The sequence below is a fragment of the Cavia porcellus genome, unplaced genomic scaffold (genome assembly GCF_034190915.1).
Source record: "Cavia porcellus strain 051 isolate PalLab524CR breed Dunkin Hartley unplaced genomic scaffold, mCavPor4.1 scaffold_31, whole genome shotgun sequence".
NCBI classification, from domain to species: Eukaryota; Metazoa; Chordata; class Mammalia; order Rodentia; family Caviidae; genus Cavia; species Cavia porcellus.
Window position 1 is genome coordinate 27,374,321 of NW_026947514.1, and position 15,342 is coordinate 27,389,662.

The 15,342-nt window shown below is 40.2% G+C and overlaps 1 protein-coding gene across 1 annotated transcript in view; it reads right to left on the bottom strand.

Moving 5' to 3' along the window:
* The window catches only part of Ylpm1 (YLP motif containing 1), an 80,812-nt gene continuing 65,470 nt past the window's right edge, over positions 1-15,342 (bottom strand). The window contains exon 18 of the mRNA XM_063240787.1: positions 1-3,463. Coding sequence (XP_063096857.1) covers positions 3,338-3,463 — 126 coding nt within the window. The 3' untranslated portion in view covers positions 1-3,337. The remainder of the gene's footprint in view (positions 3,464-15,342) is intronic.

Consider the following 15,342-nt stretch of genomic DNA (forward strand, 5'->3'; position numbering starts at 1 on the left):
TTCACCCAACACACATTTATTGAGCACCTACTATGTGCCTAGTTTAGTGCTAGGCACATAGAACACAAAGATTAAAAAAATACGGTCCTTGCCCTCAAAGAGCTCACAGTCTAAATGGGGAGGTAACATGCGGTTAAAAATTCTATAAGGTCATTGCTATGACACAGTTTTGTACAAAGAGCTTTGGGAGCTCAGGGTGAGGAAGGCCTAATTAGACGAGGAAAGGCTCCACAGGGAACTGATCTTCTGGCTGGGAAGAGTGAGAGGCAGGCGCAGCCAACAGTTCACGTTTCTTCACTGAGCAAGAGCACAGTAGGGACTGGCACCCGGCCTGGCCTCATGCCGCCTGGGTTACAGCTGCAGGGGAATTAGAATGACAGCCGGGTTGGAGGCCTTATGGGCAGCTCTCACTCTCCAGGGGAAGAAGCTGAGGCAGAGGGGAAATCAGTCTTTACATAGGGTTTCAAAATGGTTTATCTAGGATAGAGCTACTCATCTCACTCTCAAAAGAGTGAATACACACAGCACAACAGTATCTACGCATGCCATGTGATACCCTTTTACACACAAGGTGGTTTTCGAATTCTGTAGCTTAACTGTGTGTATTGCATCCAGCTGATCTGACAAGTTTTCAGAAAGAGAAAAATAAAGAAAATATTCCATTCAACCAGAGAGAGGGAGAGACAGACAGACAGACAGACACACACACACACACACTCACAGAGAGAGAGAGAGAGAGAGAGAGAGAGAGAGAGAATAGAAGTCACAAGGAATGGGGCAAACACTATTTGGATGATCTGAAAAAAGAAATTGATAAACTGGTGTTTTAAAATGTTGATTTTCCTTGACAATGAAATAAATCCAGGAAGGCCTAAACCCTGGTCACTTGAAGAAGGCCAAACTCATGTTTTTCTTCGCACGATACCCCAGCTCCAACCTCCTGAAGGCTTATTTCCCTGATGTTCAGGTAAAGTCATTAACGGAGGCTCATCCTCTGCATAATTAGTGGCAGGATGTTTTGCCTTGTGGGAGGCAAGTTCAAGGTCCCTGCTGCAAGTTCTCTGTGCTGTTGATGGGCTCGTGCAAGTTCTAGGTCTGGGGAGAGAGTGCTGGAATAATCACACATGGAGAGCTTTGGGCTAGGAAGTTTGGCTATCTGAGGTTTTAGACTTTTGAGCTGTGGATAATCCTAGGAACACACGGAAAGGCAGAGGAAAAGAGAAACACCAGTAGTAAGTGGACCCTTTGGCCTAGTTTCCTGGCTTTATGTACGTTGACCTTAAGACTGTGCACAAAGTCACACAGTGTCAAATCTGCATTCAGGTCACTGTTTCCAAACTGAGTGAAAAGTATCAGAAGCCAGTGTTGCAGCCAACCTTTGCCTGTTGCCATAGAAAGAATCTGAGGACCTCTTTTACCCAGGGTGTGGGGTAGGAGCTGTTAATATTTTGGATTCATTCCTTTCAAGCTTTTTCAGCTCCTTCCCTCATATTCAGTTGCTTGGTTGATCCCTGAAGAAAACTGTAATTCTGCAACTCCAAGTTGGCGATAAACTACTAAGACCCTCCTCAGCAGGCAGAAGGCCCTTGAGCTGCCATGCTAGCACCACAGTGGTCTTGACCCTCGATGACACTCCCAAAGTCACACTTCAACAGTACAAAAAGGTTCTCATGGGTGAAAATATAAATTCAGTCCATAAAATTCTTTATAAATGGGCATTGGAGCTAATTCAGATTTTTGAGTCCAACTGAGTAGGAAAACCATGTAGCTTCTTTTTCAGAAGGAAGGCCCTATTACACTGTTGCCCCTCTGGCTGCTCACGGTTCTGGTTGTGAGCCCCTCACGGCAGATGTCTGACTTGATGGATCTCTTGTTTGCACAGTTCAACCGCTGCATTACCTCCCAGATGATCAAGTGGTTCAGCAACTTTCGTGAGTTTTATTACATCCAAATGGAAAAATCCGCCCGGCAAGCAATTTCAGATGGCATCACAAATCCCAAAATGCTGGTAGTTCTCCGTGACTCAGAACTTTTTCGAGCTCTTAATACGCACTATAACAAAGGAAGTGACTTTGAGGTAAGACAAAGTACCAGGGTTCCATGAGGTATTTTGAGGTGTGACTTCCCTAAATGTTTGGTGTTTCAGAAAAGAGCTCTTCACTGAGAATCTTGGTGGCCTGTGGCCAATCTCACCCAGAGATGACAGCTACAACTTCTTTTCAGGCAACAGGTAGATGCAGCAAATAACAGCTTGTCTGCATGCTGAAGCTTGTATAGCAGCCCACCAGGCTTAAGGCTAGTCTAGACTTAATGCTTTGGAATTATCAAGTCAGATAGCTTGTTTTTGCCTTAATATTAGGAAGCTCAGGAATAAATGCTGTGCTCAGGTGCAGCTATCTTGGCCTAGGTTTTCTTAACAATTCCTGTTCTTTTTCTCATTTAGTTCTTTCCTGTATTCTCACGTGAATAGTCTTTTATCTGTTGGTCTTTCATGGCAAGTCACCTCAAATTCATCCCGGAAATAACAAATGAACATGCATGTAGTACATGCTTATACTCCTAGCTACTTAGGAGGGCAGTAAGTTCGAGACCAGCCTGCAGGATCTTCATAAAGGCATGCTGGTGGCACCTTAAAGCCAGCCTGGGTGTTATTGGTGTGAATTCTCATCATGAGACAGGTATGGCCGCTTGGGTGGCTGATGGCTGTTGGGCTGGCCTCTTACTTTGCAGGTTGCAGGTGGTCAGCCTATGTTTCCCTTTTCTTGCCTCCCAGTTGACTGTGACTACAGGAGCAGTTTACTGTCATTTCCAAGAATGTTAAGAACTACTGGTGTCCACTGATCGGATTTTCAGCCAGCATGTTTGGAAACATAAGCCTACACTGGCCTCAGGCCCAGGTCAAGCTGGACCTGGAGGATCTCTTACCATGCCAGTTTTGGCGAGGGTTCTGCAACAGCCCTACTTAACAGGTTTGAGGAATGTAAGCCCTCAAGGTCCAGCCCTAAAAAGTGGTTGGATGAAATTCAGCAGTCATGGGCTTAGGGACACTTTTCTGCAAAAGGTATAAGGAAAAGAATACTTTGGAGCACATATTTACTCTCAATTAGCATTTCCTACTTATTAAAAGGTATCCACTAGTGGAACTGGTTCCTCCCACAAAATACATTTTGTTTCAGGGCTATCTCACTTTAAGGTCATTTTAAGGTTTGTGTTTGTGGTGTGTTTGTTTCAGGGCTGCAGAAATCCAGGGCTGGTAGAACATGGAGGTTTTTAGCCACCACTCAAGGAACGGATGGCATCTGGCAGGGCCTCTCTGTGGTGCTGGTGCTTCCCAGCCTCATGTCTTCTCTTTCTTGGGGGTCTCTTTGGGAATGCAGGTTCCTGATTGCTTCTTGGAAATCGCCAGCTTGACGTTACAGGAGTTCTTCAGGGCTGTATCCGCGGGGAAAGACTCAGATCCATCCTGGAAGAAACCCATTTATAAAATTATTTCGAAACTGGACAGTGACATTCCAGAGATATTCAAATCTTCCAGCTATCCTCAGGAGCTGTTTCAGGGTTAATATCAAACAGAATGAGTGACTGGCCCAGTTTCCTGAGTTTATCTTAAGTGGCATTTTAGATCTAGTCATATAAAAAAGCATATTTGGAACCCTCCCCAATAGATATTGTTTCCATTTTGATCACTTATTTCCCTGTGTAGAATCATCAATTCTAACTTTAATCATAAATATATGCATTAGGGGTATACTGTAAAAGAAACACAAGTTGGAATCAGAAGACTGTGAATCTCAACTCCAGGTGTCGTTACCCTGGGAACATCCCAGCATCTTTCCATCTGTAAAATGAGGTTGTAAAGATTCAAAGATAATATGCCCTAAAGTACTCTGTGACATATGGCTTATGTTTCCCCTGTCAGTTTTTATATTATCTTACATGGGTATTTATTTCGTTTTTCTTCTTTTTGGTGCCAGGGATTGAACTCACAACCTCCCACTTGCCAGGAAGGTGCTTACATCACTGAGCTAAATTTTCGGCCCTTATTTAGGGTTGTTTTTTTTTTTTTTGGTACAGAGGATCAAACTATGACCTCGTGCTTGCCAGGCAGGCACTGAGCTAAACTTCAAGCCCTATTTAGGTTTTTTTTTTTTTTTTTTTTTTTGAGGCAGAGTCTTGCTATGCAGTTCAGGCTGGCCTTGAACTTGTGGTGACCCTCCTGCCTAGTCTCCAGAGTGCTGGGATTATAAGCATGCACCACCATGCCTGGATTTATATGGGTTTTTATAAATGGTTGTTTTAATTTTAGTTACCTATATATTTCTACTTACCTTCAATTAGTTGTTAGATGTTTTCATATATAATATTTTTTAAGACATTTTCACACCAAAAAAGTTGTACTTTTTTTTTTGGTACCAGGAATTGAACTCATCTTGCACTTGTCAGGCAGGCGCCGACAAGCCCTATTAACTTCATTAACCTCATTTTTAAGATGACTGCACAGAAGTTTGTGAACCATGAGGTAACTCCCTAAAGGCTGTGAAGCTAGGACATGTGGGTTAGTAGGCACAACATGAGTGTGAGCCAGACAGCACACTGGACTAGCTCATGCTGTCACTCAGGATCCCAGACAGGATACAATCCCTGTGACACTGTCACCTGACAATCCCTGGCTGGCATTTAGGAGCACAGTCTAGTCCGCAAACCCAACACAAATTCCCTGCCGTACTTGAGTGTTATTTGTTCACACCTGTCCGCCAGGAAAGTGTGTCAGCTAGACAACCTAGATAGTTTACCTGACCAACACAACTGATGCTCCAACTTTCATGAAACACACGAAATAGAACTTCAAATTGTAATAGCGACAAAGGCTCTTAGGAGATCTTTTGCCCCCCTACTTCAATTAGGGAGGAAACGGGCCTAGTCTGCAAGCTAGCACAACCCGTGCACAGCCTCACAGATGATGAATAGCACAGCTGAGACAAACGCATTACACAGAGAAACAGAAATTCTCTCTCTATAAAGAAATTACAGTCAAACTTCCACTGATGAAAGAGTCTGTGAAATCTGCCCTTTGTTTTTCTTAGAGGCCCAACAGAAATCATGACTCAATCTGAGTATATAGAAAAAGTCATTTGCAAAGCCAAAGAATTGCTTGTCTTTTAAACTAGTCAGAGCCAAGTCCGTAGGCCCTGCCAAAGGTGTGTAGGGTAGAGTGGTGGTAACATATGGTTCAGGCTTTGAAGTCCTGACTAGAGGCTGGCTGTGAATGCATTAGCTTCTTTCCTTTCTATTTACATAAAACAAGTTCCATATTCAGCTCCAGTTAGCACTCCGTGACTGTGGAGGGGGTATGAGCTGAGGATGGAAACCTTAAACTCTTGCTGATGATATCTGCATAAAGTGCATAGGTTAAGCATTTTTTTGGGGGGGCCCTGGGGCTAGAACTCAGGGCTTTCTGAGGCTTTGCATGTGCTGTACTGCTGAGTTAGACCCCTGGCTAAGGGTTATTTTTAAGTGTCCTTCAATATATCTAATTGTACAAGGACAATCTTTGTCCTTCCTCAGCCTCCCCTTATTAAAATGAAGGATTCTGCCAAACTCACAATAAATATAGGCAAGAATCAAGTATCTTTGGCAAGGGTAATCAGTTCGTTTTTTTTTTTTTTTCTTTTTGGTACTGGTTGACCTCACACTTGCCAGGCAAGCACTTGTGCCACTGAGCTAAATCCCCAGACCCAGGACAGTCAGTTCTGTTTGGAGACAGAACATCCCACTCTCCAGAGCGACATTACATACCGATTTAAGACATTCATGGGAAATAACTCCAAGTTCACACGACTGTCCAATATACAGCAGCCTTTTTCTCTGTCCCAAACCTGAAATTCATTAGTGTGTTTTAAACACTGAGTCAAGCCACCTCCAGGGTAGTGAACCTTGTCCTGAGGACCAGTTAGATGAAATGTGCAAGCTCAAATTAAAAACATTTGTGTACCAGGCCTTTCCAGGAAGTGCTCTCTAACCATTGAACTAAACACAGAAGAATGTATAAATACATACGCTCTGCCAACAGCAGAATTCTATTTTATTACAGTTTTCGGTTTCTACCAAGTATATCTCTTTTAATGTTAGGAACACTTTTTGAGTGTAAGCTGAGCTGGTTATTGTGTTCTTTCAGCATTCATAACATTGCCAAAGGTCTGGTCATTCTTTCCATTAAGGTATATGTGAGTATTGTTCTCTTCCAAATCAGACATGATCACAGTCTGCTCAAGCACTTACACTGTTGTTTAATCTTCAATAGTGGGTGACACACCTGGGTTGGAGAGTGTGATGACAGCAACATAGAGGAGCCAAGACCCATTTATTGGCGAAAAACAGGCAGTTAGTTGGCATTCCATGCAGGAAAAAGTTCTTTAGGACCTTTCATTTCCAATATGCGAGAGTGTGGACAACTCCAAACCAGATTCAAACAGTAAGAGGTCAAAGGCATCTCTTGGGCATAGAAGAGGTGCCTTGGACCACTTTTTATCCACCACAGAATGGGCAAAACATAAACAGCAAACATAATACTGTAAAGTTCTAAAATCGAGCCCATTATAGAGGACTACTGTAAAAACACTTTCAGTGACAAAATACAGAATCTCATTGAAGAAGCTGAGGTAGGAGGATAGCTTTGAGTTCCAGGGCATCCTGGGCTACAAAGTGAATTCAAGGCAAGCCTGAATTGCATAGCAAGACCCTGTCTCAACCCCCAACACACACACCCACACCCACATTCCTCAAAAAAAAATTTGTAACTTGTTTCATGAAGATTTATACACTCCAAATTATCATAATCATTGAGTCATTTGTGGCATGCAATACATTTTAAAAAATCCTTCTTTTAAAAAAAACTTGAAAAAAACCCCCAAAAAACTGTTAAGTATTTGCACAGATTTCGTATAATGTCACATGGCTTTCTTAGTACTGAGAAAAACAGAAAAGGAACCACAATGATGGGTGGGAAAGAGATAACACCTTAGCTAAAATAAGCTGTAATTTCATCAGGCTGATGATGAAGTGTATACGGAGTCTGAAGAGTGCTCTGAAGTTCTTTTGCTATTGGTGCTGTCATTAGAGGACTGAACTCGGGGCATCACAACCAAGTGCATGCTCTGCCACTGAGCTACACCCCTCACCAACGCTTTACAATTAATTCTTCACTGTTTTCAGGCTTGAGGCCTTTGGGGCAAGATAAGGTTGCAACGATATGACGGATGTAGAACTTCTCATGACTTTATAGAAATATTGGTCAGACTTACAGTAAGTACGCAAACGCACATGTGAAGAGCGGGCTCTTGTGATCTTGAGTGTGTTCATAACGCATGCTGTGCCCTAGCGGTAATCTCAGTTCCCTATGCTTACACATATTTATTAAGTGCTCAATAGTGGAACATGATTCACTGAGTATTTTCCAGTTAGATGTTTACAGATCAAGAAAAAGCTTTCAGACTATATAAACCTAAACAGAACAACCACGTGTTCAGGAGTTGAATGATTAATTAGAATTTAAAAGTAAAGCCCAAGCAGATGCTAGCTTCCAGAGGAATCTCACCAGCTTTAAGTGTTCATCCATTCATACTCTGCCTTCTCTTGCACCAAATCTTTTTTTTTTTTTTTGGTACTGGGGATCAAACTCAGGACCTTGTGCTTGCCAGGCAAGCGCTTATGCCACTGAGCTAAATCCCCTCTTGCACCAAATCTTGAAGATTTTCTCACAAATTCTTGTTTTGCATTTCCAAATTTTGCAGTTATCTTCAAACAAATGCTAATTCTTAAATTTTCCCTCTTAGGAAACCCTTTTTCTCCTATTTACAATCTCGGTGGCTCAGACTCTTCTCTCCTAGAAAACAGCTTCTGGCCTAGAAAATCTATTTGTCGTAATCAAGAATGTTGTCTGTATTCTTTTTTTTTTTTGGTGCCGGGGATCAAACTCATGACCTCGTGTTTACCAAGCAGGCACTAACGCCACTGAGCTAAACCCCCAGCATGTTGTCTGTATTCTTGCCTGATCCCCACTTTACCCTTAGTATCTAACATTGCTTTTCTGACCCCTTTCGCTTCCTCACCCAGCCCATGCCTTTTCTGAGTACTGTGGGAGGTGCATGGCCTCAGCCACCCGCAGCTATGGACCTCTGTAAGGGTCCTCTAGGTACAAAAGAAAAAAAAATATATGAAAATAAGCCCAGTGGTAGTAAACTTGGCCTCCAGAGTCCCATCTGTAAAACACTGGTCAGAAAATAGCACCTGTCTTACAGGACTGCTGTAAGGTTTAGCTAAAATACTATATGTGAAATGCTTAGCATGTTCCCAGTGTATTGTTAGTGAATATTAGCTATATTAATGCTCAGATGTCACAGAAGGTTAGCAAGGTCATGAATTTGTACTGTCATATAAGAAAAAAATTACTCTAGAATGACACAGATTGGACATTACTGATACAAAACATATTTTTAAATCATGCTTTTCATATAACTGTATAGTAACATGCACTAATTCTTGTGATAGTAGCACGAGTTTTAAACTGTTAACATATTTTGGGGGTAAAAAGTCCCCATTTGCATCACCTCACCTACTCTTTCGGTGTCCTATGTTGATGTATTTGACATATGATGTAACTACTATTGTGTTGGCTAGTTGGTTTTTCCTTTTTTCTCCCTAAAGTTTTGATGGTATTTTTAAAATTTTGTGACAGGGTATTGCTAAGTTGCTCAGGCTGGGACTGAACTTGTGTCCTAATTGTTATTGTTTCTTAAAACACATTTTTGTCTTTCATAGGCCAATATAATACACTGCACTTTTGACATCTTATTATAAGCTTAGTGACTAATCTATTTCTAACATTATGCAACTTACCATCTGGACTGCTTTTTAAGGACCGTCTCTATGTCCACTGAATAGGCTGTTTTTGACCCACATATTTTAACTTCTGTACATTTATTTGAAGTATCTTTGCAGCTTTTCTGTTAAAAGTTGTTGGTTCCTTTCTGGCTGGGTGAGGGGCAGGGAGGGTGCACATCACCAACCCAGCACTGGTTCCTTCTCCTAACATTTATAATTTGTGTTCAAGCTTACTTGTCCATAAAGACTAGTTTACTTTGTACTGAAAACAATCCACCCTCTTTTTTTTTTTTAGGTTATTTTTCTTTGACAAGTTGATTATCTTCTTTTCTGCTCTCTCATAAATGGGCTGGTGGTTACCTTTTCCCACATTATTCAAGATTCACTTTTTTGGGTGGCAGCAGGTTAGTCTGTTTCTAAATAGGCTTTCAGAAGCTTTATGAAGATTAATTTGAGGTTTTGCTGAACATTCACTATATTAAATTCCTAACAAAACACTGTAACTGTGTCTGGCAGAATGTATTCTCTGTGAAATTCTGAAGCTGATTTTGCTCAAGATGACTATCTTGGTATTTAGACACTTCTTTTCTCATCACATCTCACACTACCTCATCAGAGCTGAAATTTACTGACTCTGGATCATCCAGAACAAGCTCCAGAAATCCTTTTCTCCTTAATTCTTGCCTCAAAAGTTTCTAAAAAGATAGTGGGATGCAGGTAATAAAACAGGACATGAGCGTTTCCTAGCCTGTAGACTTACCAGCAAATCCTGTAAACAGAAAGTTTATTACCACTGGGCATATATATATTTTGTACCGGGAATTGAAGTTGGGACCCTGTGCTTGCCAGGCAGGTGCTGGTGCTGCTGAGCTATATCCCTGGCCCTTTCTTATTTTTATTTTGATATACTAGGTGCGAAGATAATTTAAATTTTCATGCCAAGTGAACAGTAGACATAATTATGTATCGTTAAATGCTAGAGAAAGTTATAACCTAAAAATTGTGAGGCAGAGTTCCATATGTTGATTCAATACTTAGACTATGTTGTGACTTTTTCTACACACCAAAGTCATGCCTATTAAATGCCACACATCAAAATATTTCTCTAGGAGGTCAATCTTACTGACTGAGGAAATAGAAAAGATGCATGGACTATTTACAGATAAGGTCTCAAATGTTTTGAAAGTTGGCAGAAAAAGACCTTTCTAGCATTTAGGTCCATTGTTATGGATCCAAAATTGGTAGATTTGTACCAAAACTAAGATTACTAACAGACTCTTATGTTTTGGAGTATATATCCATTTCATTCCCTTCAAATAAAACAAGTAAGCACACTCTAAACTACTGAACACTTATTGAGAAAAGCACCTATAATCATGATTCCATGAAAAAAGAAAAAGGCAGTTTGTTACATAATTTATGCTACTTACCCTCTTAAAACAATACAAAATCTCTGTCCAAAGTTGGTAATGGTACTACAAAATGATTTCATTCTGTATGTATGTCCCTTAATAGTTCTTTAAAATCTCATATGGAGTTGTGCTTATATGAAACTACACAAGACAGTAAATTCCATAGAAACACAAACACACACACACACAGTAAAACCTGGTAAAATGCGAATAGACTCTTGTGCATGCCAACACCAGTTTCTTGGCTTTGATGTACACTTCTCTTACATATTGTTACCATCAGGGAACATGAGTGAAGAACACATGATTACCATACACACATTTTTGGGATCTACAGTGCATTTGGAATTATCAGTGCATCTACAATTACTTTAAAGTAAAACAAAATAAAATAGAACAAAATCACAAGTGAAAGCAGGATCTTTAAAAGAGTTGTACTGGAGTATACTATGTCCCTTAATGTAGCAGCAAAAAAGTCCATGCCTCAGGGGATTACAGTGCTTCTATCAGGATGCTTATGCCACAGCTACCCAATTATCTAATGTATCAAAACCATCATTTAGTAAAATGCATTCTAGGTTCTTGATTCCATAGAATTTTCACTTTGTTGGGGTTGGTTTGGTTTTGAAGCAACTGACAAATTCCTGCTTACTCTCTGAAGTTTTCTTCTCTCACATACAACCTCTTCCAGAAAACGGATTTCTTCTCCTTTCAAGTTCACCATTATACCACAACTCATTTCTATTGTGAGGAAACTTCACAATTGCAGAAGCCAATGTTTGTTTTCAGGCCCAGGGCACATGTTTCAGATCAGAAGGCATTTTATATGTTGGCTTCCACTAAGACTAATTCTCCCGTGTCTAACCAGGGTTGGAAAACCTTGTAGAACTTTCAGTGATAACAAACAACCCGCTGGGGCACGTGTGTTGTAAATTTGCCACCACTGGAAGCTGTCCTTGGCTATGAAGCATCTTTGGAAACTGAGCAAGCTCTTGCAGGCCAGGTGGGTTTTACCACGTATACTTTTAAAAAAAAAAAAGTTTATCATTAGCAGTGTCCTTCTAACAACACGAACTCCCAGCTGTAAAGTTGGCTAACTGGCCAGGGCCTTTGGAAATTGTTTAATAAATCCATTTTTACCTGGAGATAAATCTTTACTTTACCAGTCCTCAAACTTGGCTGCACTTTAGAACTATTTGGTGGTCTTTAAAAGATTACCAATTCCTGGGTCACAACCCTAGATTCTGACTTGCAATGAGCTGTCTGATTCTTAAGTCTGAAAGGCTCCGTAAGAAAACAAGTCTTTGTATGTCATGCTTTTATTTCACAGTTCTTCCAAACATGCATAGAGAAAGGAGCGAGTGTCTGAATGCTTACAGAATCTCAGCAATTATTCCACTAACCAATCCCCGAAGCCGGGGCTTCACTGTCAGTGGCTTACTTCCTGCCCTGACAATGAACGCTGAGCATAATGCCTTTCAGGTATTGTGAGGCTCTGCCAAACATCTCAAGTGAGACAGAAAATTCTCAAAGCATGTTAACTTAAAAGAACTTCAATACCAAAATAAATTGGTTTCTACCAAGAAAAGTGAGTGTTCCAGACTTGACTAAATACTTTGGTGCTGGGAACTCAACCTAGGGCTTCCCACATGCAAAGCACACGTTCTATAACTGAACTATAACCTCAGCCACGATGCTATTTTTTTTAAAAATAAGGGCACAGAACCCAAACTGTATCTTTCAAATTAGTATTAAAGAAGAGGCTGTGACACAAGAAAACATTTCTTGGCATCTGAGGCATGAACTCAGTTGTTCTAACTACAAATAAACAGAGAATGATTTGGAAAAACGAATTTTATAACTACTATGTGACATTATTTTCCCAAGTAACATTTTAATTTTCCCACAACACAAAGCATCACTTCCAAATGCATATTAAACTGCTTACTAAAATTCTAAGGTATTGTGTGCACGCTTGTGTGGAACTGGGGATTGAACTCATGGCCTTCACACTGAGCTACAACCATCACCCTTTTTTATATTGAGATAGGGTCTCAGTAAGTCACTAAGTTACCCAGAACAGGCTCAAATTTGTAATCCTCCTGCCTCAGCCTCTCAGAGTAATGAGATTACAGGCATGTACCACCATGTCTGGCTCAAGAGCTTATTAACATTGAACTAGGTTAAGACTTTGTCTTTTTGAAACAGGGTCATGCTGTGTAGTTTAGGCTGGCCTCAAACTCACAGTGATCCTCGTACCTTAGCCTCCCTAGTGTTGGGATTATAGATGTATGCCATGTATGTCACTATGCCCACAACCAGGTTATGACTTTGAACCAATTTTGCTTATCTGTATCAATTCCAAATCTAAATTAAAAGAGTAGAATTCAAATGAGGGTGGAATATAAAACTGGAATTTTAAAATACCAAGGATCTTTCTGCTACTCCAAACATTAGGATTCTAAAATTTACACATGTGCACATGCGTGCGTGCGTACGCACACACACACACACACACACACACACACACACACACACACACACTATGGACATAAAAGAAACTTTTCCTATAGCTTAGTATTACATTCCTCTGTACTTTCTCTAGGAAATTTTAAAAATATACTCACAAGGGACATTTACAAGGACATTTTACAACACTGTTAAGACAGTGCAAAACACCAAGGATAAAAATGTTACATACACCTATACATGCAAATGTATTTTTACATGTACATGCAGGTGTATGTATGTGTGAACCCAAAACAGTGGGTCTGCAGAATATGCAAAGATTACTCATGTAAAAAAGACTACTTTTATAGTACAGGTAATATGTATACAAACACACAAAAATGTTTGGAAAGCTATAGTCAAAAATTGTAACAGTAATTAACTCTAAGATTTAAGGTATATATGTGTAAGGGGAGTATGTTTTATCTGTAACATCTTAATTTTTACAGTGAAAAAACAATCTATTTTACAGCTGGACTGAATGAGTATGAAAAAGGTAATGTCCTGAAACACACTTTAAGAAATGAAATATATCAAAAGTATATGCATCTTAACAGTGATCGGTACCAGCAAAGAAGCTTTAATGACATTCATCCCCTTCCTCAGCAGAAACAAAGTGGTAGAATTTAGAGCAGGACATTCTGATCAAATTCACATCCAGATCAATCATCAGCTGTTTCACTTAAAAGCCATTTTCATCATCTTTTCTGGCATAGATCTGAACCCACGATTTAATTGAATACACACAAGGTGCTTACCTGCATCTTGAGAAACAGAGGCATTGGTAAGATGTATGCAGGGAGTAGAAGGAAATGCTTCCATGTGAAAATAAGCAACGGACCAATATTAACCCGCTGCAAATTCAGCATCAGTGTATTACACAAATATTGCCATCTGGATCAATGAAAATAGAACTGCTTTTCCAAAGCAGAAGTAGAAAGCTGTGGTCAAAATACATATACATATGTATATGTGTATGTCAATCTTCATAATATAACCTCAGGTTCCCTTTCCTATAAATATCTTTTAGTAACAAGTGCTTGAGCAGAAGCCATCAACTCAGATGTGGGACAGGGTATGAGGCAAAAGCACTTATAACTGCATCTCCCCCCAACAGAGTTTCTGGTGCTAAAATACCGAATGGTCTTACACATACAAAAAACCAGATTCCTCAATTTTCTTGAAAATTCCAGAAAATCTGGCAAACTGAGACCCGTATTCCTACATGGGAACCTGCTATGGCTGAGCAGGTGCTAACCCTCTAACCAGACTCACCATCCTTTCTAGTTTGCCAGTCTGCACTTAGCCATGTGTCACCTGCTGAACTGTGTGACCTGCCAAGTGCACAAGGCACATCCTTTGTATTTATTCAAAAGATGTGAGTCATACAACTAAGTTTATCATAGTCTTGTCTTGAAACGGTTATGTGACTAAAAAAAGGACTGTGCCAAAGCACTGGGGACTCCTAAGGCTCTTTGAGGAAGGCAGGAGAGGAGTCACTGATCCATTTTGAGGTCATCTGTCTTCCTTACAGAACTGAGACCTCTAAGTTATTTTTTGAAAAATAAACATTAGACATAGCTAGTTAAGTAGGAATGCATTATCAGAAATATTAACTGAGAGTAGGATTTTACATTACAACAGAAGAGATTATTCCAATCCTTCAAATGTGGTAAGACTTTTGATTTATAACCTGTAATCAAAAACAAGAATATGAATATTTGGCACAAAGTTCACAGTTCTGAAGTGAAAGATGTAGTCAAGCTTTCCCCTATACCATAAACTGTTAAATTCATAGGCTCCTCGAGGGACCACAGTGCAAAGCACTGCCAGTGAACAGTCCAGGATGCAGCAGCTCATCCCTGGGCAGCAAGATGCTCCTTGTTGCTGGTCAGATGTGAAAGTGATGGACCAGAGTATTATTGATCAGGTCAGTCCATGAGGCGCAGGTGCATGTAGGTATCCAGGTTTCAAGGACAGTGGCCTTAGCGCTTGACTCTCAGTCTTGTGTATAGCAGGGGAAACACCAGTCTCCAGCCATTCTGGTCCTCGCTGAACGCCGTGCTTCCTTGCTTTGTCAGAATTCCATTTCTCAGGAAACACGATCTGCCTTTGTCATTGTGTCATGCTCTCTTGGTAGTTCTCAGGTAGTTGTGTTGGCTCTTGAGCTTGTCATTCTCTGGGGACATATACGTAATGTATTGTTCCTTCATTGCTAGAAATGATGCAGGTGTAGGAAGTGGCAGAGTGATTTGAGTATACATGAAATTTACAATTTATAATAGCAAAAGACAACATGACTACTGAGGCCTGGTAAATTAAATCTTAGTAAAGGAATAAAATGTCCTACAGTCACAAAAGAGATTGGAACAGAATGCCTTTCAGCAATAATAATAATAATAAAAAACTATTGGTACACTTAACAACTTACATATTTATTATCTTTTTTTTTTTTTTGGATCAGGGATTTAACTCACAACCTCACGCTTGCCAGGCAGGTGCTTATGCCACTGAGCTATATCACTGACTCCTTTAATAACTT